The following is a 25255-nucleotide window of genomic DNA, read 5'->3' on the forward strand; positions in this document are numbered from 1 at the left end:
CGGTACCATCATCTTCATGTACTGTTATCCACATCCGTGTTCTTACTGTGTGCTTGTCATGCTTGTAGACACTTTACCTTCATTATCTCACATCTCATTTAGTCCTCACAGCAATCCTGTGCCACAGGCATTAGTATGATATCACATTATAGTCGAGGAAACTGAGGCTCATAAAGGGTAAGTTACTGTCCGAGGTCAGTACATCCAGAATGGAAAGGAGTCAATCTAACACCAGAATTGAACTCTTAACCCCTTGATGATTTTGCTCCCCCAAGAGTAATACTACCTGATATTTGTTTGTAGAATTTTGGCTTCAGTAGCTTTTCCAAATTTATTATATTGTCCTCATGAAAGCTTGCTAGGGAAGAGCTGGGAAACCAGAATTCTTCCATTTAAGAGATAAGAAAACAGGAACAGTTGAGGGACATATGCAAAGGCATGGGCTCACATGTAGCAGCTCAGGACTTGAACCCAGTCAGGGCTCTGCCCAGAACACAATGCTGCCTAGAGGTGTAAACCATGCCCAGATGGAACACACCAGGCTTAGGAAATTGTCGGAGTGTGGCTGATGCTGGCTGGAGTGTTGGGCAGCCAAGACAGGATGTCCAGGGCAGGCCACCAGCAGGGCAGGAGTTTAAGACTCTTGAAATAGTATCTGGGTTTAAATCCTGGCTCTAGCCAGTCACCTTGGGCAAGTTTCTGAACTATTTCGTGCTTCAGTCTCCTTGTTTATAACATTGAGTAATAATAATTGTACATTGTTAGTATTGTGAGAATTAAATGAATTAATATTTGTAAAGGACTTATAACAATCTCAGTGCCTATTAAGGATCTGATAAATGTTGTTAAATAGATCAAAATAAGTAAATCAAAGAAGGCAGGAGGAGCTGTCCCAGCCGGAAATGGGGTCTGGATGATTGCACTCGAGTGATTCAGAACTCTGGACAGCTCCCCCAAGCTTCAGCTCCACCATATTGGTTCCATATGCTCTGTAAAGATCTTTGGCAGTGAGTGAAATGGGTCTTATCCCTTTATTATCAGTTAGGATAAGCTTGGGGATTCTCCTCACCACCCTTTAGTGTCTGTTCTATGAGAAAAGGCACAAAGTTCTTCATCAGGAAGGCCTGTCTTAGTCTTTAAAGAGAGAGGGGAGGCATTCCTGTGGGTTTGTGCCTGAGAAAATGTCCCTTTCTGAGATGAGGGACTGCACCAGATGTGTGTAGTTGATGTGCGGGACCCAGGGGCTTGCGTTCAGTGTGTTTAGAGAATATGGTCTCACCAATCCCTTGCAGACTCTTGAAATAGTATATCTGGGTTTAAATCCTGGATCTAGCCAGTGACCTTGGGCAAGTTACTGAACTATTTCATGCTTTAGTCTCCTTCACTAAGCTCAGACTGAAAAAGGGCAAGGATAGAGACAGGGCTGAGGGGAGAACAGGAGGAGAATGGAGGCACTGAGAAGTTCATAAGGTTGAGATGTGGGCTAAGGGTTCCATACAGCTCAAGGCTTACTTAGAGACAGAAGCCTTCTCTCCCAGTTACTGTAGAGCTCCTGCTACACTCAAACCCTGGTCTGCTCAAATACTGATGGCAACCCTTTTCTCATGTGAACGAGTAACCTTAATGTCTGTCATCTATGCACCAAGAACTTTATGTTTATTATCTCATTTAATCTGCACAACAACTCTGTGAGTTAGACATTGCCAGTCCTATCTGACTCATGGGAAGAGGAGGCTCAGAGAAGTCAAGTAACTTACCCAAAGGAAAACTGCTACCAGGTGGCAAGGCTTTGCTTTTTCTTTCCAGACACGCTGCTTTTCAAGAAATGCCACTCAGAGTGCTAGGAATGGAGCCTTCTGTGAGTTTTCAGCCTCTCTCACGACTGTTCCCTCATTACTCTCTTTTGCTGTAACACGTGGAGGCCCAGGAGGGTACAACAACAGTGCCTTCTTGCAACGAAGAGTTCCTGAATGTCTTCTCCCTGTCTGTACCTGCAGACTCTTTTAAAAGTTGAACTCTACCTCAACTCAAAGGAAGAAATAAACACTTTTTGAGATATAAGCTCCTCTTAGGGGTTCCTCTACACAGCCCTGCCTGCTCATGCTCAGCTCTGCTTCTTCCCACAGAGGAGATGGCTGAAGGGAAGAACGCCATCCTCATTGGGATGAGCCAGTGGAATTCAAATGACCTGGTGGAACAGATGGAGACCATGGGGAAACTGGAGGAACATCAAGGTAAGATTCTGCTTCTCTCCTGACTGTGTGTGTATGTATGTGTGATGCAGGGGATGTGGAAGTGCTGGCAATTTCGTGCTAGAACGCGGGTCTTCTAGGAAAAGCCTTCTGTCTGGGGAATTCTCCTCCTTGAGTCTACAACCCCTGAATTCCGTGACCTTCACGAACCCTTATGGGGATGTCCCTGGGGTTTTCTGTGGCAGAAGAGCTCTAACATACTTCAACAGAACTTTCTTTGTTCATAGGACGACCACTTAGGAGCATGGGTACTTAAGGGCAGGTGGCGGGGTCCAAGCTCCTTTGACTGCCAGGCCTATGGCATTGGAATCTGCAACTGGAGGAGTCTTTGAGGATGGGCAGCTGTTGGGGTTGTCACTTCCTTTGGTTGGAGGAGTATGTGCCTGGGGATTAATTCAGAGGAGAGTTTTGACCAGGAACTTAATCAGCAGACAAAGCTGGTATATCCTTCTAGGCAGCCATCCTTCTGTCCAGTTGACCATTTTGCATCATAAACAGAAGGTTCATTGAGCACCTGCTATGTGTAAGTGCTTAGTAGGAGGGACCGAAGGTAATTTAACTGAGGCTTCCATCTTGTGATGTGTAAACACAGTGTAAGTCAAAATGTAAGAGGGTCAGACTTAAGCTCCTGGTTGTTGGACCCAGAGGGGAGAGGCATGAATTTTAGAAGGAGGCAGGAGAAGGGGGCTTAAGGTAGCATTCTTGACAATGAACCTATGGAGCCAGGCTTTAGAAGGTAAGTGGAGGATGGAACCAAGGAGCTCATAAAATCTGAGATGACATATCGGGAACTGGAGGCTCAGAGAGGGGCTGTGCTTGATTAAAGTCACACAGGAGGGGGAGGAGCAGAGCCAGGGCTAAACCCTACCCAGGATCAGGGTGCCTCTGTCCCTGTTACCCTGAGTTCAGCCTTTTCTACCTTTTCTACCTCTCCTCCTCACCCCATATATCACCCTTCCTACTTTCCCTCTTCCTCCACTCCTCCTTTCCTTCCTTTCTTGTCCCCATCATTCCTCGGTCATGGTCTGAGCCAGACTACCTATCAGGAAGTGTTCAGTGAGACGGTCCTGGCCCAGCCCAAGAGAATGACCGTCCTGGTGCTGGCCACCTTGCTGGTGGCCGTCTGGCCCCAGCACCTGTTCCTTTTCTTACCACCCCTCCTCTATCCCTTCCTCCCTGGTTCAGAGCCCTCCCCAGATCAGACTGCCCATCCTAAGAAATGGACAGGCCTGGGATGACTGCTCCATTTTACAAACAAGGGACCCAAGGCTCAGAGAAGCTACATCTTGTCCAAGGTCCTCCAAGCTGGGGGCAGCACCACACTCAGATCTCTCGTCTCCTGATTCCCAGACCAGGGCTTTACCTCCCACATTTGACTGAGATTAGGCGCAGTTCTGAGCTCCTGCAAAGTCAGGTCCAGAGTCTTAAAAGGCCAGGCCTTCCTGGGCCACTGTCACGTTCACAGAAAGGGTGGGCTCTGAGTCTAGTCCCCAAGACCAGTATTCCCCAGTATTCACCATGACACATCTTCAGATGGACCCTTTGTCTGCTCTTTGCTTCACCCCAGGAACTCAGAGGGGACTGAGAAGGGGTCATGGACTCCAAATGCTTCCCCAGAACCCTGCTTGGTAGCTACGAAAAGACAAACCCAGACTCATACTCACCACCCATCTGGCCATCCCCTCCCATCCCAACCCCCGCTTGGCTGCCGAAGAATTGTGACTCAGACGCAGTCTGAGCAAAGGAGATGGCACTGAGAAGCAGTGCGAGCTGGGAGGGCAGGGGAGGAGGAAGCAGAGGGAGGTCGATGGGAAAGGCTGAAACCACAGCTTTGGAGGCTAGAGGTCTGGGTTTGAACGTTGGCCCTGCCACTCAGTGGCTCTGTGCCCAGGAAAGTCACATCACCTCTCTGAGCCTCAGTTTCTTCATCTGCAGAATGGGGCTAGTACACAAGCTGTAAGCATTAAATGAGCTGATGTTTGCAAAGTGCATTCAATGACAGGTCATCATAACATGAGAAGAGGGAAAGAAGTGAGAAAGATCTTGCTCAAGGACAGTCCTAACAAACACTTCATGGTGCTCACAAGAGGCTGAATTAGGGGCAGTTCCTCACCTGAGTTTGAGAATTGATGCTGTCTCCTACCAGTACACAATGGGGAGCAGAAGGGGGTGAGGAAGAGGAAACCAGCCGTGTTTCTGGCTCCTTCTGAGTCCCATTCCCCTGTGGATTCATGATGTGAATTCCCACAACCCAGCAGAACACACCCACCAATTCCATTCTTTCCACCCATCACTGATGGAGCCATGGCATGGGCTCAACCCAAGATGGGGGGGAAATAGAGACAAGCAGGCTAGCCTTGTTGCTCTCGTAGGAGCTCCCAGTAGAGAGGAAGAGCATCTTAGCCACGGCCACAGGGTAATAAGACAGGCCTGAGGAAAGAGCCTCTGGGGGCTCTTCTGGGAAGAGGAAGTTTTGACCACACTGTCTGGAAAAAGCTGCAATCAAAATTGGTGGTAGAGACAGGGCTCAACCCCTGCCTCCTCCAACCTCCCTGCCCTTAAACGCAGGGCTCACTCCAGAGACCGCCCCCTTCATGGGTCACGCCTTGGCCAGTCACAGCTACCCTCGGTGATGACCCCCAAGTCCATCTCCAGCCAAGACCTTCCCTGGCCACACTCTTATTCTCAGGAGCCTCCTACTTGCCTCTCTCTGGACGTCCTGAAACCTCTTCATGTTCTATAAGTTCCAAATGGAGCCAACCTTCTTTCTTCTTAATTATGTTTAACAGTCCATCTTTGATCTTGGTCATTGAAACATATGTTGCATGGGCACTTCCCGGCTGTTCTGGCATCTCTAGTTCTTGAAGGGGCTAATACTGGCGTGCGCGCGCGCGTGTGTGTGTCCATGCTCGCATGTTATCTGCACCTCATGGGTCTTCTTTCCTTATTTTTTTTATTGTGAACTCATCTTGGTCAACACTCCCCGACCTTTTCTTTTTTTATGGGAATCTTGTGTCCCCCAGGTTGTGAAAATATCCTTCTAGAGACTGGTCTTGTGTTTCTGCTGGGCCTGAGAGTTTCCTCCATCTTGGACATCTTCTATGCTAGGTTCACAGCTTTGTGTTTCCATTCTGCAAGAGCCGGTGTAAATTTAGACCCCACACCCACAGGTGGCACACAGGCTTAGGGTTTTAGTTACTCACAGTGCGATTTTTTCTTTCCCACTGTCTGTGATGGTCTTTTTTGCTACTTTCCCAAAGCAGTTTTTGTTGTTGTTGTTGTTGTTGTTGTTGTTGTTGTTGTTGTTGTTTGTTTGTTTGTTTAAAGTTTCTTTATGGATAGAGCAGCCCTTCAAGGGTCCCACAGGGGGCGCTCCTCTCACGCCTCACCTTCCACAGGCTGAGGCCGAGTTGGCCGAGTTAACAATAACACTGTTCAGCCTCTAGCCCTGGAACATTTATCCATCTGACTCTTACCTGGGTCTCCCTGATGTCAGCTTCTGCTTTTGTGTCTGGATGGTAGATCCCTCTTTGTTTCTGGTACTTGTGTATTATCCATTCTTTATTTTGAGCTTGGTTATATGTTTACATTTTTGGGGATAATTTATTGCCCAGTATTTTAATGGAAAGGGGTGCTTCAGCATCAGCTCAGTCCACTTTACTTATTATCATTTTTTTTTTTTTACAATTGCTTGTCTCATTATTTTTGTTTAACATTTTAAAAAGTTTGGTAAAGTATATATAAGATAAAACTTACCATTTTAACTGCTTGTAAGTATACTGTTTAGTGGCATTAAATATATTCACATTGTTGTTCAACCATCACTGCCATCCAGCTCAAAAACTTTTTTATCCTCCCAAACAGGAACTCTGTACCCAGTAAACACTAACTCCACATTTCCCTCTCCCTCCAGCCCCTGGTAACTGCCATTCTATCTTCTGTTTCTGTGATTTTGAGCACTCTAGGTGCCTCATATGATTAGAATCATGCAGAATTTGTCTTTTTATGTCTGGCTTCTTTACTGAGCATGTCTTCAAGGTTCATTCATGTTGTAACATGTGATAGCATTCTCTCCCTTTTTGAAGGCTAAATAATATTCCATTGTATGTATCTACTATGTTTTGTTTATTCATTCATCTATTAATGGACATGTTTTCACCTTTTGGCTATTGTGAGTAATGCTATGAACACTAGTGTACAAATAACCATCTTATTTCTTGAATACATTCTTGTTGTAAACAGACAAACAAACCATACAAGCAAACAAACAATACAAACAAACAAAAATAAACCGGTCTTCCTTATCTACTTCAACTGCAGACCTCACTTCAGAGTCTGTCAAGGTGGAGGGTATCATTCTAGAGATAGATCTGATTAGATGTCATTGCTGCAACTTAACTTTTTTTTTTTTTTTTTGCATTTAACAGTAGATTTCGGAGAGCTTTTCATATGAGTATTTATAGATTTGACTCACTATTTTTACCTGTACTATAGTATTCTCTACAATAGATGTACTGTAATTTATTTAACAATTGTATAGTGACAGACATTGGAATTTTTCATTATTAAAACAATGATATGTGGATTAAGGGTATAAGCACTGAAAATTGTAATAGATACTGGGAACAGTTTTCCCAAAAGACTGCAAATGTATATTCATACCAACTGCGGGTTAGTAGCCATTTCCCCGCGATGTTACCAGACTTGATATTCTCAGACTTTAAAACTGCACCTGATTGTTGGGTGAAGATCTTTTCTTGTCTAGTCCTTACTTGATTGCTAATGAGATTGATCATTTTTTCATAAACATGTTGACCAACCCTGTTTCCCTTTATCTGAGTTTCTTCAACAGGCTTTTTGCTTGTCTTCTATTGAATTGTCTTTTTCTGATTGGTTTCCAGGAGTTCTTTATGTATATTCTGGATATAAATTATTTATCTGCTATGTATTTGAAATATTTGTCTCTTGAATCCCACCACTTGGCTGAATTTTCTTATTAGTTCACTCTCTTGGGTTATTTTTAGGTAGAGTGTCAGATTGTTTACAAATCTCCACAGTTATATCCTTGCCAGTGTTTACCCTGCTTACTTATTTTTCTTATTAAATTGTACTGCACAGGACCTCCAGATAGACGCTGAGTGGCAAGATTAAGGCAGACTTTCTTGTCTGATGGTCAGATGTGATATAATGCTGTAACCTCCCCCCTCCTCCTCCTCATTCTTGTTAGTTAAGTATGTTGAGGTATGATTCACATCTGTAACATGTACCCTTCTTAGTGTATAGTTCTTACTGCTGCTCCTTAAATCCCATGCCTTCCTCTTTTCACTAGAATACCTCCTTAAGTAATTCTTTCAGAGAGGAACTGTGGACAGTCATTTTCCAAGTCCTTGTGTTTCTAAACATGTCTTTATTTTTTTATTCTTTTATTGAAGTGTAGTCAATTTACAATGTTAGTTTCAGGTGTACAACAAAGCAATTCAGTTACACATATACATACATACATGTGTATATATTTTCAGTTTCTTTTCCATTATGGTTCATTACAAGAAATTGAACGTAGTTCCCTGTGCTGTACAGTAGGTCCTTGTTGTTGATCTATTTTATATACAGTAGTGTGTATCTGTTAATCCCAGACTCCTAATCTATGCCTCCCCCTCCCCTTTCCCCCTGGTAACCACAGTTTTTTTTTTCTACGTCTGTGAGTCTATTTCTGGCTTGTGAATAAAATTTATATCTTTTAAACATGTCTTTATTTTGCCTTTTCACTTGAATGCAAGTTTGCCTGCATTCCTAATCATGTTCCAAACTATCTTGGAAGACATTCTTTGTGGCCTTCTTGCATTTAGTGTTGTGGTGAGAAGTCTGCAGCAAATTTGTGGATAATCTGTTGTTCTCTCTTGTTGGAGCTTTTAGTTTTAAAAATCTTTATTCTTTGCATTCTGAAGTTACAAACCAAGTTTGCAGATCAGGTTTTGTGGTTGGCCATGCCTGTACCTGGTGTCCTCTTTTTTCATTACTGTGACATTTTCTTTTTTTATTTCTTCAAGTATTTCTTTATGTTTTCTCCTTCCAAAATTTATATCAGATAGATGCTGGAACCATGTCTTAACTTGTCTTGCCTATTTTTATTTCTTGGTTCTTGCTGGATTCTGGAAGTATTCCTTGGTTCCAACTAACCAGCAGCTCACCAATTTTTCTCTTCTTTGGCTGTTTCCTTCTGATCAGCTCTTCTGTAGAGTTTATTTGTTTATTTGTTTGTTTGTCTTAAACAATCCTCTTTTCATTTTCATGCTCTCTGGTTGGTTCTTTTTCATAACAGCCTGATACTGATTCCTAGATGCCATGGACTCATTCTATGCTTTTTATTATTTATTATTTTATTTTTTTAAACATTCTATGCTTTTTAAAGTCTCTATCTTCTTGTTTTTTTAAGTTCCAGAGTTTTCTGGTCGGTCAGAGGTGGATGGGAATAAGCCACACATACTTCAGACTGGATTAATCAGTCAAAGATCCGTAAGTGAGATTATAACAGAGAGTAGGAGCAAGCTTGATTCTAATGAGCTAAGGAAGCACACAGCTGTCATTAACCTTGTCCGAGTCAAATAGATCTTGCCAAGTTCTTTTTTAAATTGAGATATAATTCACATATCATAGAATTCAGGATTTGTAGATACTAACTACAGTATATAAAATAGAAAAACAAGAAAGTCCTACCATATAGCACAGGGAACTATATTCAATGCACTGTAATGGCCTATAGCGAAAAAGAATATGAAAAGCAATATATATATTCCTTTTATACATATACAAATATGTGTATGTATAAATGAATCACTATGCTGTACACCAGAAAGTAACACATTGTAAGTCAATTATTAATTAAAAAATAAAAAAGACAAAGGGAAAAAAAGAATTAAAAATTGTCTATTTAAAATTAAACAGACAATTAAAATTTAAAGGAAAACTGAAAAAAATAGCATGTTACATTAATGGATGTTCATATATTGAACAATCTTACATTCCTGGGATAAATTCTACTTGGACTTTGCCATAACACTAATCTTTTATGCTTAGGGTTTCCATTTCTCTTCCAGAATAATTTATGTTAATAGTCTATGAGCTGTCCCTTAAGTGACTCTTCACAATCAGGGCCCTTTTTGTTTTTGAAACCAACTTAGCGTCATCAAGGCCACATTCTTCTTTGAGACCAAGGAAGCCGTCGCTGCCTATTCCTTGATCAATTTCTCTGCCTCCAGCTTTCCAGAGAGCTGTTTTTCCCTACCATTCTCCCTCTGTCTCTAGCTTCTGCTCGTATATCTGCACATGTGGTTCTCAAAGCATGGTCCCTGGACCACCAGCATTAGTATTGCTCTGGAAACTTGTCAGACGTGTGGATTTGGGAGCCCCACCCAGACTTACTGAATCAACAATCAGCAGGGCTCAGAATCTGTGTTTTCACTTTAGGTGATGCTTTAGGTGATGCTGGTGCTTGCTGAATGTTGAGACCCTTTCATGGTTATGGTACTACGTCTGTTCAAGGAATCCACAGATCCGTTTCCCTGTACTCCGCTTCCTTCAGTCATTGAGTTTGATGTCTTCTGTGTTGTTGGCTTTCCTCTTATATTTTGTAATATTTGGATACATACTCCACTTTGTATTTGCAATTCGCTCTTCTCCTGTCTCTGCGTGATGTAATATGTCTGATGACTGCGAACTGCTGTCATCTAATTATTGGAGAAGGCAGGAAATGCTGCTGGAGGAATTGAGCCATTAGCTTCTCATTTGTTCCTCTTAGGTATTTTCAGCCTCCGAAGGTGTCCCTCAAACTCAGCCCCTTCTCACACCTGGGGACAGAGCAGGGGTCAGTGGCCGGGGTGGGTGTGGAGCCTATTCCCCGGCTTCTCTACCATGGAAGCCCAGACAGTTGCAAATATCTTCCTGCACTCCTGTGTCTTCCACTCAGAACCCTGCCGTTCCCTCTGAGCTGCCCCCACCTTTGGTTCTAGACCTTCCTTTACAGGGTCGAGGTTCTGGTTTCCTCCCTCCTGGCCTGGTTTTCTGGGCACTTGACCTTTGCAGACATTAGCAGGGTCTCACCCTGGAGTTTATGCTCTGATGTTGCCATCTTGAAATGCTTCATCCTTTTGAACGAGGGGCCCTGCATCTTCATCGTGCCAGTCCTGCCTACCTCCCTCAGATCTCTCTGCCTTCTGCCTTTTGGGGATGCTTCATAATTTCTCATCTGCTAGGACATCCCTCCCTATGTTAACAATGCTACTGAAGATTAATTCATATAAAATCGTTAATGTCATTTTCCAGGGATTTGGGGGCAGGAGAAAAAGCCTGGGTGCTGTTGCCAGTTGGCCAACTTTAGCCAGTCCTACTGTGATGCTTCTAAAATGTAAATCCAGTAACCTCATCCTGCTATGGTACTGGCAGCCTGGTCTTCACTGCCCGCAGGAGGAAGTATAACCCCGCTGGCCTGGCCTGTAAGGCCAATCTGGTTCTAGCTTTCCTTCTAACAATGATAATTATCTAGGGTTAGTGAGTTCATACAGCCCTGGAGTGGCTACCATGAGGGGTATTATATAGGGGCTGCCAGACGGTCTCAAGGTTCTCTCTGCTCTGGTCTTCATGCCTCTGGGCTGTACCTCCCCTTCTCCTGTTCACCCTGTGTTCTAGCCAAATGCCCGGGGACTGCCAGCTGACCCTCAAGCCCCTTTGAGCTCTTCCGCTGCCTGCCTTCCCCCTGCTTTCCCCCTAATTTAATCTCCAGCTCTTGTAATCCTGTGCACTTCACCAGGGAGCCTCCCCGATAGCCCAGCCTGTCCCAGACCACCTCCCTCTTTCCCAGCACAGCTTACTCGAGCCATCCCGGCCACGCTGACCAGCCTGCTTAGAGCTGTTTCTTTCTAGGTTGGGGTACTTTGCCTCCCTTTCAGCAAGGGGCTCCTGAGGCTTGCGTGCCCGCCCTCCCTCACTCAGGCAGGCAGGACACACATACTGGGACTTACCCTGCATCAGACCCTGTGCCGGTCAATGCCGGGGACACACTGGTGACTCAGAAATGGACTCAGAATTGACCGACTCTCAGACTTGGGGGTGGGGCAGTCACAGGCCAGTGAGCTCATTACTCCAACAAGAGTGGGAACGAGGTCCGGAGGGATCAGAGAGGACGTGGAGCTTGAGCTGAGACGTGAGGCGTGAAGGAGGCCTTTTTGGGCTGCGTCAGAGCCGTGAGGGGCAGAGGGAACCGCAGGCGCGGAGGTGTGGAGGGAGGTCTGAGGAGGCAGAGAAGTTGAGGGAACTGCACAGAGCTCATCTCGACTGAAGTGGGGATGCCAGGTGTGGGGCTGGGGGCTAGCAGAGGGGTGGGGGGGTCTTGGAGGAGGGGGAGGAATGGGGAGGCCAGAGGTGAAGGCCCTGAGCATCAGGCTGAGTCGGGCCTTCTCAGGGGGCCCCTGGGGGCCATGGACTAGTTGACTGGGAGTGACAGGCCGCATTTCAGAACAAGCATTCTGGAGGCCAACACAGAAGATGAAAGGAAGGGTCAGGGAGTGAGTGTAGAGGGGCTGTGATGGGCCGGGTAGGAGGTAATGAGGGGGAACCTGGACCTTCCACTCAGCAGAGGCTCTGCGTCTGGGGAGCACCTTAAGCAGGGAGGGAGCTGAGTTAACAGGCTGGCCGGAGCCTGGTCCGGGCCCCAGCCCGGGCAGATCACAGGGCTTCAGCTGCTCTTCTTCCTGTTCTGTGGGGGTTGCCTGGACACCCTCTGGCATAGCAGGTGGAGAATGCTCAGTTCCTTCTTCCCCAGGGCCCCATTTCTGTTCTTGGCCACATATTTTGTGTCTCTTGCTCTCGGGGAGCTCCCAGTTCACTGGAAGGAGACTGCAAAGAGGAAATATAAAACCACCTGGGAGACGTTGGCAGGATGTGGAAGCATTTTCTGGGAGCAGACCACGTGGCTCAGCTGCACGGGGTGAATTTGGGACGGGCAGGATTAGCGGGTGATGGAGGCCCCGCCCCCCGTACCCGGCCCTCTCTCTGTAGCTTGTCCTGGTCGCAGGAGTTTCTGGCAGCTTCTGCATTTGAAGAGAGCTCCAGCTGAGGCGAGGCTGGTGGGCCCAGGGGGCCAGGAAAGCTCAGGCCAAGTGGGGTCTCATTTAGGCAGTGGCTGAGACAGCAGCACATCTGGTTAATCACCCTCGTCCTCTGGAGCCCGCTAATCAGGAAGCCCACTAATCAGGAAGCCGGCTTCACAGCTTACTCCTCTGCTCGCTGGCTGTGAGGGAAGACAGAGCCGGAGCAAAACCTGAGCCAGCCGCTGGGCAGGGGAGGCCAGCTTCCTGCTGCTTGGGCCTGCACTCACCTTGTCAGACAGCAAGCTCCTCCTTGTCCAGATCGGTGGCCTCGCTCCTAGGTCCTGGCATGAGAATGGGAGGTGATGGATGAGACCGGGCCCGTCGCTTCCCCATCCCCCAGGGTCTGGCACAGAGTAGGTCCTTGAAAAACACCAAAGTGTGGTAGTCAGGACTGTGACCAGTGTTCTGAAGGGCCCTGGGCTTGGGGTTTAACGTTCTGAACTCTGAATGATTTTATCTTTAGATCTGTGTTTTGTAAGTGCCGCCTGGTGGGACAGTGGAGCACATGCTTGGGGCGGGGAGCTCAGTTCCTACAGGACTTTCCCTCCCTGCCTCCCAGGATGGGTTCTGGGCCTCCGGCTCGCCCACCCTCTGGCTCCCCGGCCCCACCCAGCTTCCTCCTCCCTGCACCTACCCAGAGACAGCTGCTGTCCTCCCCCGAGTGGGGGACCTGGGTGTGGGAGGGTTGGGGTCAGGGGCGTGTACCCCGCTGTCTCAGGGCGGAGCAGCTGTCTCTGCTCCGGGCTGTCAGTGCTGTGGTACATTCGGTGAGTGACTCAGAGACAGCAGGCTTCTCGCCCACCCACCCGGGGACCTAGAGCGCTTGGATGTGGGGGCTGTGGTGCTCTGGGGGTCACCTGCCTGCCCGGGGTCGGGCGGGGCAGCAGGCAGTGGGAAGGGTGGATGCGTGGCCTAGCTTTCCTGGTCCCGGTTGTGGCACGGTGCCTGGGGCCCAAGGCATATGGGGGTCCGGGGGAACCTAGTAGCTGGTGGCCTATGTGCCTGGGGCTACACTCTTCTGGTATCCCTATTTCTGGTATTCATATTTCAGTACCTTTAACAGCACTTTTTCTTTTCTTTTTGAATGAGGGTCCATGCATTTTATTTTGCCCTGGGCCCTGCTGCTTGGTTTTGGAGGAGTTAGTGAGGCCCTCTGCCACTCCAGGCCTCAGTTTTCTTGTCTGTAAATGGGCTCCCTGCCCGGGGCCACGCTGCCCGACACCTGCTTTTCTTGAGCTCAGCGTGCCGTGGACAGGGTCTCGCTGGCTTCTTGGAATGTTCTCCCCCTTTCTCTCCCTGTCAAAGCCCTGTTTGCCCCGAGCTCTCAAGTTGTGGCTCTGCTGTACCTTCCCCAGGGTCCCTCGAGCCAAGTGAACCTCTCCCTCCTCCTCTCTCATCTCAACTGGACTTACCAACTCCGCATCCCCCACGGCCCCTAGCATAGCGCATGGCAGATAGACAGGGTCTTGTAAGTGAGTGTTTTAATCTGGATGTTAGGCCCCCGTCCTGCTGGGTGGCAGGAGCTGACTCCCCTGTGGCCTCGGTGGGTGCTCAGGCATGTTGCTGGTTATCGGTCCTGACCTACGCATCTGCCATCTGCCACGGGGTCTTCCTCACTCCCGTCCACATCAGTGCTGCTCTGGTACCTGGGGAAGCAGTCTGCGACCACCTCGTCTTGCTGGCAGTGGCTACTCTGCAGGGGTGCCCAGGCCTCTGTTCTCGACCTGGACTTCTCTTGGGCACAGGCTCTGGCATGATCCCCAGGCACAGGGAGCACTGTGGGCTGGCACCCAGCACTAAGCATTGAGTTGTTCCACCTGGCTCCACCTGGAGTCAAGATGGAGACAAAAAAGATGAGATCTTGGTGGGAAGGGTATGTCTCAGTGGTAGAGCGTGTGCTTAGCATGCTTAAGGTTCCGGTTTCAATATCTAGTACCTCCATAAAAAAAAAGGGTAAATAAGTAAATGAAGCAATAATAAGAGGGCTCCTCACTTACTGACCACCTCCTGTGTGCCGGGCTCTGGGCCAAGGGCTTTGCATATATCAAGCATTTGAAATTCACAACAACCCTGTGAGTAGCACTACTATCCCCATTTTGTAGATTAGAAGACTGAGGGATACAGAGGTTAAGTACCTTGCCCAAGGGTACGTGGTTATCCAGATGTTTAACCATAATGCAGTACAACCCAGAGCCTTTCAGTCCTTTGTAGGGGTCCTTAGAGAGCGATACTGTATTGTGGGAATGAGGCCCAGAGAGGGAGAGTGACTTGCCTCAGGTCACACAGCGAGTCAGTGGAAGCCTGGAAGGCAATCTCAGCCTCCCAACTCTGACTGTATGCCCTTTCCACTCCCTAATTCTGCCTTTGAGAGTGCTGTGGGGCCCTGATCCCATGGAGGTGGGAGACAGATTAGGATTCAAGTGACAAGGGCCGTGAAGGCAGTCCCAGCAGAGAGAGGGCTGCAGGAACAGGGTGATGGATGCCGTGCTTGGCATCTGAGGTTTCATTCCCATGGAGGAGAGCCGTCCATTGGCCCCTGGATTGTTGGTGGGGGGGGGGTTGAGTTTTCCACGTTGGAGCTGCCCTTGAGTCTGCAGGGGAGGGACCGACAACTTTACACAAGGAAGGGCATTCAGGGCCCCCGGAAGAGGCCTGGAGGTGGCTTCTCTCTGTGCCCTGGAACCTTCCTCAGAGAACTGGAATCTTTGGGGAAGCTGGGGACACATTTTTGGAGTGGGTACTAACTCAGACTTGCTCAGGAAGCTGAGGGCGCCAGGCCTGGTATCTGCAGGTCCTGCTGGCATGGTTAAGGTCAAAAGAGAGTGTCCTAGAATTTTCAGGCTGGAGGCATGACCTCTGCATGACTTACCCAGACTCTGGTCTGGCCACTTTTATGCTGCCCCCAGGCCCAGGGCACCTCGCCTGGCAGAGCTGGAGGACCATTCAGCAGGGTAGATTGAGACTTCCCATTGGACAGATGTGTATAATTGAGGCTCAGAACATGGCCCACAGAGCTAGGCTAGGATGCCTGATGCCAAGGGGCTCCCTTGCCTGAGGATCCTCAGTGGCGGGGTGGGAGTCGGACAGAGCTGCTGACTGACTGGGCTCCCCGGGGGCTGAGGTCAGCTGAGGACCAGGGATTCTGCCTCTCCGATTCCAGCCTTACTCTGGCTACAAGGAGTTTTCTAGTTCCTACCATAAACCAGAGGTTTGGCTTAGGTCCCTTTCTAAGCCTTCCAGTAGGGTAGGGTGGGCTTGAGGGGGCCATTCGAGATGGAAGGGGCCTGGCTTTTACTGTGTCTGATCCGGTGCTGGCCTCAGGGACCCAGAGCTGACCTTGGAGGACAGAGGTCCTGAGAACTGAGGCCTTGGAGGAAGAATCAGAGCCTTCATGGAAGAGGTGGCGGCGGGGTTGGTTCTCAGCCCAGCCTGCAGGATATAGCAGGCTGGACCTCAGAAGATAGAAGGACAGGTCATGGTGTGCAGGTTGGGCTGTGAGCGTAGATTCAGGAACAGTGATGTGCCTGGTGGAGGCGAGGCAGGAAGGGGTAGGGAAAGGCTGGGGAAGGGGGCAGGGGCCACTTTACAGAGAGGCTTGATTGCCAGTCTCAGATTTTGATGATGGGGAGCCACTGGAGGGCTTGAAGCCGGAGAGTGGCCTGGGCAGGCTAGCTTTGGGAAGATTAATCTGGTGAAACCAGAGGCGGAGAAATCCGATGGGCCAAGGTAAGCGGCGGGGAGGTGAGTGTCTGTTGAGGGCAGCCCTTACTTCTGCTGCTGCGGAGTATGTAAATCAGACTGTGCACCTCTCTGGAGAGCAGTCAGGCTTTAACAAACATCAGAAGCCTTAAAAATGTCCCTCCCCCTTTGACCCAGAATTCTCCTTCTGTGCATGTATTTTAAGGAAGTCAAAAAATGTGCAGAAAGAGCTTCAACCCCAAAGATGCTCATTGCGGTGATAATTATAATGGTGAAATTTGGAAACTTTCCGCCAACGGGATAATTTTAAAGTCGGCCACGATATATCCTCTCAGTAGAATATTATATAGCTGTTGGAGAGCTGTTTGCAGAGATTTTGTAGCTTTATTTAGACTTGAAGTACAGAAAGTGTATTTTGGGCTTCTTTATCATTTATGATGCCTTTCGTGAGCCAACCATTGATCTATTTGTTGGGAATACAGAGGTAAATGACCCGAGTCCCTGCCCACAGTTGGCTGATATGATCTCAGTTGGCCCCCAAAATGCATCTGGAAAGAAGCCTGAAAGGAGTGACATCAGGTGGGGTCAGTAGTTCCCCTCAGTCATAGGATTATAAAGGATCTTTTTCCTTTTCTATATTGGTTGGTGTTTTCCAAATTTTCCATAAGGAGCGTGAATTACTTCCATAATTATAGAAAAAAGCTTCCCATCAAAAGGAAGGAGATACTGCAATAGCCCGGGGAGATGGAATGGAGTTCTGTATTTGGGGTGTGTGTGTGTTTCATACATTCATTCAGTGAATATTGACTGAGAATCACTGTTCTAGGCCTGGGGACACATCACTGAACAACCCGGAAATGCCCTCCACTGGGGAGTCCAGATCTTGTGGCCTGGGGGGCAGTAATGAGAAGAGAGGGAGGCAGACCCCCAGCACTCTGTGACTGATTGAAAGTGGGGACAGGGCAGGGAAACGGCTCAGGGGCAATTCTCAGGCGTGGGGAGACAGCGGTGCCTTCCCCGGGTCTTGGGACGAGGGCAGTTCTGGGACCCTCACTGTGGTCGCGGTGGGCATGCGTTACCATGAGTGGACGTCCAGGGGGCAGCAGGAGATGTTAGGAGAGAGGCTGGACCCGAGGCAGAGACTTGGCAATTGTCTGCAGGGCCATGATGTTGGATGCTGACCCTCGGAGGAGAGAGTAAGTGGAGAGAAAGGGCCACACCATGGAAGCAGCTGCTTTATGAAGGTGGGGGAGGCGAAAAGGTGGCCAGGACGCACCTCCCCCGGAGGCCGGCGGCGGCATCCAGGCTCCTGCTTTGTCTTGTATAAAGAGCAGAGGGCTGAGTGTGGTGGGGGTGGGGCGGGGTATGAGGGGCTGGGGATCCCTCTGCCCACCTCCCAGCTCTTACAGGGGGCAGCTGGAGAGGAGGCGCAGAAGTGGCCACAGGTGTCTTCCCAGTGCCTGGCCAGCAGTGACGGGGGAGGCTGTTCACCTTTCTTTCTCTTTTCTGCAGGAGAAGGGAGCACGCCGTGCACAGCCAGCACCCTCCAGGAGAAGCAGCGTGAGTTAAGCCCGGCCCCCTGGAATCTTTCCTTCCCCTTGGGTGGGTCCAAGCTCCTTGGGCCTGGGGTCCCCTCATCCACTTAGGTGGCAGGATCTTCAGGGCTGTGTGGGATCAGACGCCAGGGGCCACTCTCTGCCGCAGAAGCTGATCTCCATGCAGCTCCGGGTCGGGGTCGGGGTCGGGGTAGGGGATGTCAGAGCCAGAGGGAGGGGCCTAAGGGCCTGAGGCTGGTGGGCTGGGAGGCTAAGCCCAGCAGGGCAGGTGGGACCATGGAAAGCCTCCTGTGTGATCTGCTTGTGGGCAGAGAGAGAGGGAAGCAGGAATGGGGAGCAAGCTTTCCTGAGTCTCTGAGACCATCTCTTTTGAGTGAATCAGGTTCCAGGAACCCCAGCCCGTGACATGGTAACCAAGGCTGTGCCGGGGTCACGATCCTTGTGTCCCATCACTAAGAGCCATGTCTGCAGTGTGGGGACTCCCGAGTCCTTGTCATCCTTCGTGCGATACAGGCTTCTCCAAGTTTCCCTCGGCCTGTGCTTTCTCAGGGCGCCGAGTGCAGGATTAGACCCAGGAGAGACTTTGTAAAGATGTCGAATTCTGACACAGGGACCTCAGGGCACCTTCCCTGGATGTTGGAGGTGGACTTGGTGGGCTCTGCCTGAGCCAGACATCTTTGCTGTCAGCAGTACTGAGTGTCACACCAGGCTGCGGTTGGGGACAGGAGTCCATGCCTTTGTCTGGGGAAGGGTGGGCTCAGAACTTTTCTTCCTTCTCTGTCCTGCCCTTTTGATTTTCGATCACAGCTTTGAGGGGCTCCACTCACTCTGCCCACCCCGTCCCCAGGCTGAAGCTTTTCTTAAGTTCTTGCTCCAAGCTCTTCCATCTGTCAAGCCGCAGGAGGGGAACCTGCGTTTTTCCGGTGGGGTGGGGTGAGAGGCAGGGTAAGGCAGGGGAGACAGCTCGGGACTGGCTAGTTTGAATAATGTCGCAGGCTCTGGGTGGTCGCTAGTTCCTGGGTACCTGGTCCCGAGGTGACGCGGGGCAGGGGGGATACTGGCCTGGTGTGTGGGAGTGAGATAAAGGAGGTGGTTGGGGTTAAGGACCAGGGTTTATTGGTCTGTGTATGAAAAGCGCGTTCTGGGGTGAGCTGTTTATGCTGTCTAGGAATTAGCATGTCCTGGGAGGGGCAGCCTCTCCCTGGCCAGCTAGGTTCCCCTTCCAGATGTCAAAACATCATCAAATAAAAAACATGATTATATGTATATTCATGTATGACTGAAAAATTGTGCTGTACACCAGAAACTGACACAACACTGTAAACTGATTATAACTCAGTAATAAAAACACACACACACACACAAAAACCATGATTAACACAGGACGTCACCATGTTCGCCAGGAACGTGAGAGAGGAAAAGAGCCCAGATCATTCCTTCTGGGCCCCTGGGAAGAAAAAAACCACAGCAGCCTCAAAGTGAAAACCACAGCCACCTGCCAAGGGGCTGTTTCCCCAACGCCAAACCACAGTTCCGTTCTCCACAAACACCAATGAATTGATCAGACATTTGGTGTCTTCTGGACCTGGATGGGGGAAAAAAAAAAAAACCCCAAAAAACCCGTGTGTTTAAAAAGAGGCAGTCTTTTTCCTTCTTTTTTTAACATCGCGGTTACAGATTTTAGTAAGAATTATATTGCTGAAGGTTATCATCCAATTCCCCTTTTTAAGGATTTTCTTATTTAGTAAAGAGTAACAGTAGATGGCTGGAAGAATTTTGGAACTGAAAGGGTCATTGAGGCCAGTGATTCCCAAGCATAAATCCAACATTTTTGACAGCGAGACAAAGGACAAGCCTGTGATGTGTTTTCCCACCATGTTGAATGCATTCAACTGAGAGACGGGCTTTTTACTCCGCAGTTTTGTCCTGTCTCCGCATTGTGGCATTCAAATACTTTTTCTTTTATAAAATGATGGTGGTAGTTGATGGTGATTTGTTTGTTTTTTATCCTGAACTGGCAAAACAGAAGTCTGTGAGCCTGAACAAAAACAAGAATGACAACCCCTGACATTTACAATGGGCCCCACCATTGACGTTACAGTTCCGTGTATATTATCTTATTTAATATTTCCACTTGGTTTTCAAAACCTCCCTAAACACAAGCTGGGAGGTGGTACAGATTGCCCTGGACCAGGAGTTAGAAAAGCCTGGCACTGCTGCTGTAGCATCTGAGCTTTAAATGTATCAGGCCTGGGTTTGAAGCCCACTTCCTTCATTTACTCTCTGTGCTGCTTTGGGAAAGTTACCTAACATCTCTGGGCCTTGGTTTACTCAGTTGTGGAAAGATGACCATAATGTTCTCTACTTTACTTCCTAGGGTGGCTGAGGGCACAGAGATAATATACATAGGTGCCAAGGTCCACACCTCCCCCAGAGGAAGCACTTCATGGTTCTTGTTTATTCTTGGCTTTGGGATGAGCCTCGGAACCCCTGGTGCAGGTGTGGGGCTGAATCTCATCATCTCACGGAGCTCAGTCTTTCTGCTGCTCTGCCGGTCCTGTGGCTGGCTCCGTTGTCACTGTCACAGAGTCTGAGTCCTCAGGGAGCCTTCCTGAGCTGGCCACAGGGTTTGGGAGAACAAGCAAGGGGCCTGAGTGGGCCTCTAAGCTCACCTGTGGTGACTCTGGGTGGAAGGGCTGGGGAAGGGGTGTCCTGGAATCCTTTCTCCTTTGTGGTGCCAGGCAGCCCAGCCTTCATCCTGCAGCTACACAGATGCCCTGGCAGCCTGCTGCCTCTGGCTTGGGCTTGCTGTTTGGAACCAGACTTGAGGAACCCTGCGGAGCCAGTGCGTGGGGGGCCAGGTGTGGGGGGAGAGATGCAGGGACGCGGGAGACCTGGGTCCCTCCTCCCACCGACTTGCTGCGCAGCCTCAGCTCCTGCCTGTGGCCAGTTTCCCTGCCCGTCTGTGCGCAAAGTCCCTTCTAGCTCTGACATCCTAGCCCTCTCTGCTCCTCTGTGGCTGCCTCTGGCTCCTGCTTTCCTTTGCCTGCACATCTCGCTGTTATGCCATGTTCAGGCTGCTTCACGGCACAGCAGACATTGACCGAGCGCTTCCGAGACACCTGACATGTTGCCGGGCGTGAGGACTCGGGGAACTTACTACCTGCCTGTTGAACCTCACTCCTGTTCTTCAGTACCAAGTGAAGGGCACCATTTTCTGCAAACTCAAGCCAGACACCGGGGGTCCGTCTAGACTTCTCCTTCTCTGCCACCTTCCAGAGTCAGATCAGATCCCCAAGAGCAGCCATTCTACCCCAGCGAGCTCTCAACACCTCCACCTGCTCCATCCCCCTGTCTCTTCTCTGGTTGGGGCCACCATCTTCCCTCTCCTGGATGGATCCATCCTCCCGCACTGGCCTCCCTGCCTCCAGCCTCTCCCGCTTTGGTTCTTCCTCCAGGGCGTCAGAGAGACCTTCACAGGAGGCAGACTTGTCCTTATGGCCCCCAGATGCCCTCCCATGATTCCTCTCTAATAAAGGATGAGACCTGCTTCCACACAACCAACCTGCCTCTTCTCCCCCGGCTCTCCCTTCCTTTCCACACTGGCTTCTAGAAGGAGTGTGCAGACTGGAAGCACAGTTTTCTCTTAAGCTAGGTGGGAAGCTTGGGCATTCCATCCATCCCCAGGGAGGGGACACCAGCAGGCCCTCCACAGCAGTTGGTAGGAAGGACAGAGAGATTCCCATGGGACCGAGCACCGTTGGCCTCTGCCCTCTGTTCCATTCGCTCCCCTCTCAGCAGCTTTGCAGTGTGCGGGGCGCTGTCCAGGCCATTCTCTCTGGTCTTCATGACCACCTGGATGCTGGCGAGGGCTCCAGTCATTACAACCACGTCATGTTGAGAAGGTGAAGACTCGGGTAAAAAACCTTCCACGGAAGGCACTCAAACCCAGGTCTCCACGCTCCTCCATCTCCCGAGCTTGGTCCCATGTCTGGTCTGAGTTCCCGTTTTCCTGACATTTCTCCTCTCTGCTCACCCCAGGTACCTGGGGAGGTGCCCCATTGTCCCCTGTGTCACACAGGTACTCCCTTCAAGAACCAGCTCCACTAAATGTCCCCCAAACCTTGGGGTCCAGGATGTGCACAGTACAGAAGAGTGCAAGTTGGAGAGACTTCTGTTTCGACTCCACCTGCGGGGGCTTGGGGGAGGATGCAGATTCCAGGACAGGAGGACTTACTACAGGGTGCTCTGCGTCGGACCCAGTCAGGGTGCAGCACAACATGACCCGTGCTTGTGACCTATACCTGTCGTCATCAGATAGCTTTCCCAGGGCCAGTGCCAGGCATCAGATGCAGGGATGGGGGCAGCAGCCAGCGCCCCAGGCGTGGGGAGGGTCTGCCTGTGGCCATGCCTGCTTGGTAGAACAGGGTGCTGAGTGGGAGTCTCAATTTCCTCTTGTTCCCGACAGTGGTCCAGACTGAATCCCAATCCTGGTCCTAGACAGACCCTTGATTTTCATTCCCGGACTGAGCCTCTACCCTAAGCCACTAACTGAACCCCGATTTGTCCCAGGCTGTGTCCTGACTCCAGTGCCTGGTCCTGGACTGAGCTTGGCTCCTTGACCACAATAACTGTCAGACAAACCTGTGTGGTTTCCCCAAAGAGACAGAGAGGGAGGATGAAGATGCTCTCGTGGCGATGTGACTTGGCTTCACGTCCCACTGCCTGAGCTCAGTGACCAGAGGAGCAGCTCTGAACGCCCAGGCCAGCCACCAAGGGGCTACTCTGTGTCCCTAGCAGCCCCCCACAGGCATGGTGCGTGAAGCCCCCTGCCCATGGCTGGCCTCCCCACTCCTCTGCCTGGTAACGGGTGTCTTTTCCTGGCCTGTGTGGGCAGCTTGCTGAGCACAGCTGCAGACGGGCTATATTTAGCCGGCTTTAATGAGCTCAGGGTGGCAGACGTCCGCCTTGGGAGCACTTTTCTTGCGTGTGTGCGCATATGCCTATGCTTGGTGTGGTCTGTTCGTGTGTGTGTGCGCACATGTAGGGAAATGTGTGCCATGCATTTGCGTGTGTGCATTAGTGTGTGTGTCAATGCATCGGTGCATTCATTTATGTGAGGATCAGCGTGCATCTGTGTGAGTCTGCCTGTGCTTTGCTGGGGACATGGGCTGCTTCTGACACACATAGGGGCGCAAAATAGGAACAGATTATTAGTTCATTCATCCATTTGTTTGAAAAAATATTTAATGAGCCTCTTTTATATGCCAGCACCTTGATAGTCTCTGGGGATAAAATGGAGCAAAAACAAATCCAGTTTCAGCCTTTAAGGATCATACAGTCTGGGGATTGGAGGAGGGGGAAGACAGAAATGAAATAACCACAAGACTTAAAGAATAAGGATTAGTCCCAGGAAATAGAGAGCCATGGTGCTTTAGGGAGGAGGGGAGTAAGAAGGAAAGGCCCCCAGGAGGAAGGAACACTGAGGTTTCTGTAGGAAATGTCTGGGCAGAGAGAGTGAGAGGAAGAGTCCAGGCAAAGGGAACAGACAGTGCAAAGGACCTGTGGTCAAAGGGAAATGGGATGTTTGAAAATTGTCAAAGGCTGAGGTGGTTGAGCTCAGAGAGTGCGGGGTGGGTGGTGGGAGATGTTGGCAGAGAGCAGGGCCTGCAGACAGACCACTTGGGGCCTCAGTCAGGATGCGGGAAGCCAGAAGCTGGAGGAGAGAACAGTGTGGGCTGACGGGATAAGGTCTTTGTAGGGCAGTGAGAGTTGTTGGGGTTCCAGCAGGAAAAGAAGGGCTCTTGAGCAGCGTGACTGGAGGAGTGTCTGGTAGGAGGCCTTCATTCACAGGCTGAGAAAACCCGCCAGGCACAGCAAAGTGCCCTGGGCCACTCCCAGCCCTCACAGAGCGCCCGCTCTGTGATTCCAGGGCCGCCTCTTTTCCTCATTTTCCTACACTTGTTCCCCTGGTGGGAGAACGGCGTTTATGCATGTGTGTGCAGGGAACTCTGTCCACACTTGTGGACATGGCGGGGCTCTGGGCCCCAGCCTGGTACTTCCTTTTGTCCTGGTCTGCGACCTGGCCTAGGGACCAGGCTCCTCAGGGCACAGGGTGGCCAGGCACCGTCCCCCAAATCATTCTCCATCTTCCTGGAGTTGCGAGGGTACCCCGAGTTGAGTTGCGAGGGCTCCCTGCCCAGGTCTCTCTCCTCCCCTCAGCCTGGGGCAGGGGGTGAGGATCTCTTTTCAGTCTGAGGGAAACTCTGTCTCCTCAAATCCTTTTCTCCTGGGAACAAAAGGGCTTTTGGAAACAAGAGCCAGGAAGCTATGCCACAAAGCTCCCCAGAGGCAAAGAAGCCAGAGCCGGGAGAAAATACAAATTGGTAGCTCAGAAAAAAAAAAAAAAAAAAATCACCCTGCCACAGGCATTTTGAAAAAATTCTTATTTTTAATCTGTCTTTTGAGTAGGTAGCAGATGTACACGGTGTAAAATCCTAAAGGCACAAAGGTGATGAGCGTGCCTCCCTCTCCCGGCCTCCAGCTCACCCAGTCCCTCTCCCCAGAAGCCACGACTGTGACTAGGTTCTTCTAGAACATTCTAGAAGATGCGTACATGAACATCTCCATAAATATTCATTTATGTATCTTTATATATACCCCACACAGATGGGAGCCTTCCACTCTGCACCTTGTTTTGCTCAGATGATAATATATTGGGAGCATTTTTCTATCTAATACGTTCAGAGGGGCATCACTCTTTGCATTGGGTGTGTCAGATTTCACTGCGGCCTAGTTTACTGAACCAAGCACCTCTTGGTGGTCGTATACGTTGCTTTCTGTCTTTTGTCTATATTGTAGAGAGTGTGGCAATGGGTAGTGTTGTAGCGATGTCATTTTGCACATGGACTTGGAGTTGCTGGGTCAAGGGCATTCTGTATTTGGAATGACCTTGCCGAACTGCCCTCCACAGAGGTGGTACTTACTGATTTCTGCTTTCACCCGCCATGAATGAGGAGGGGCTGTTTTTCCCACACCCTGGGCACCTGGGTGTTGCAAACTGCTCCTCTGAGAGGTGAAAAAAAAGGCATTTTAGAGTAATTTCAATGAGCACTCCTGTAGTTTAGGACTCTAAGGTTGAGCACCTTCTCATTTGTTTAAGGGCCCCGCCCCGCCCCGCCCCTTTGCAGGAGCCCAGGTCCCTTTGGAAGCCGCTTCCGCTGGGAGTCTGCCATTGTGTTCCTTTGTTTGCAGGCTGACTTCCAAGCAGGGTGAGGGCAGGCTTGAGGGAGGTTCCTTAGAGGGTAGGACCCAAAGGTTCAGGCAGGCTTCTCCTAACAGCCTCTCTCCCCCTTCTCCTCCCTGCCGGGGACCACTCTGCAGGCAGGCTGTGTTGTGGAGGCATTTACAAGAGTGACAAGAACACCCCTTTCTTACCCACCCCCACCACCATGGTGGAGTGGTGCTTCAGGAGGATGACAGCCCTGGCTGGGTGACCTGGGTTCAAATCCCCAGCCCGTTCACTTACATCCTGAGATGAATCACTTAACCTCTCCAAGCCTCGGTTTTCTCGTCTGTAAAATGGGCAGAGCCCCCGACATCTCAG

General features: G+C 49.8%; 1 protein-coding gene across 1 annotated transcript in view; it reads left to right on the plus strand.

Moving 5' to 3' along the window:
• The window catches only part of PITPNM3 (PITPNM family member 3), an 82011-nt gene that overhangs the window by 23517 nt on the left and 33239 nt on the right, over positions 1-25255 (plus strand). The window contains exons 3-4 of the mRNA XM_031467884.2: positions 2127-2234; positions 17606-17653. Coding sequence (XP_031323744.1) covers positions 2127-2234; positions 17606-17653 — 156 coding nt within the window. The remainder of the gene's footprint in view (positions 1-2126; positions 2235-17605; positions 17654-25255) is intronic.

This window comes from Camelus dromedarius, chromosome 16 (genome assembly GCF_036321535.1).
Source record: "Camelus dromedarius isolate mCamDro1 chromosome 16, mCamDro1.pat, whole genome shotgun sequence".
Classification (NCBI taxonomy): Eukaryota; Metazoa; Chordata; class Mammalia; order Artiodactyla; family Camelidae; genus Camelus; species Camelus dromedarius.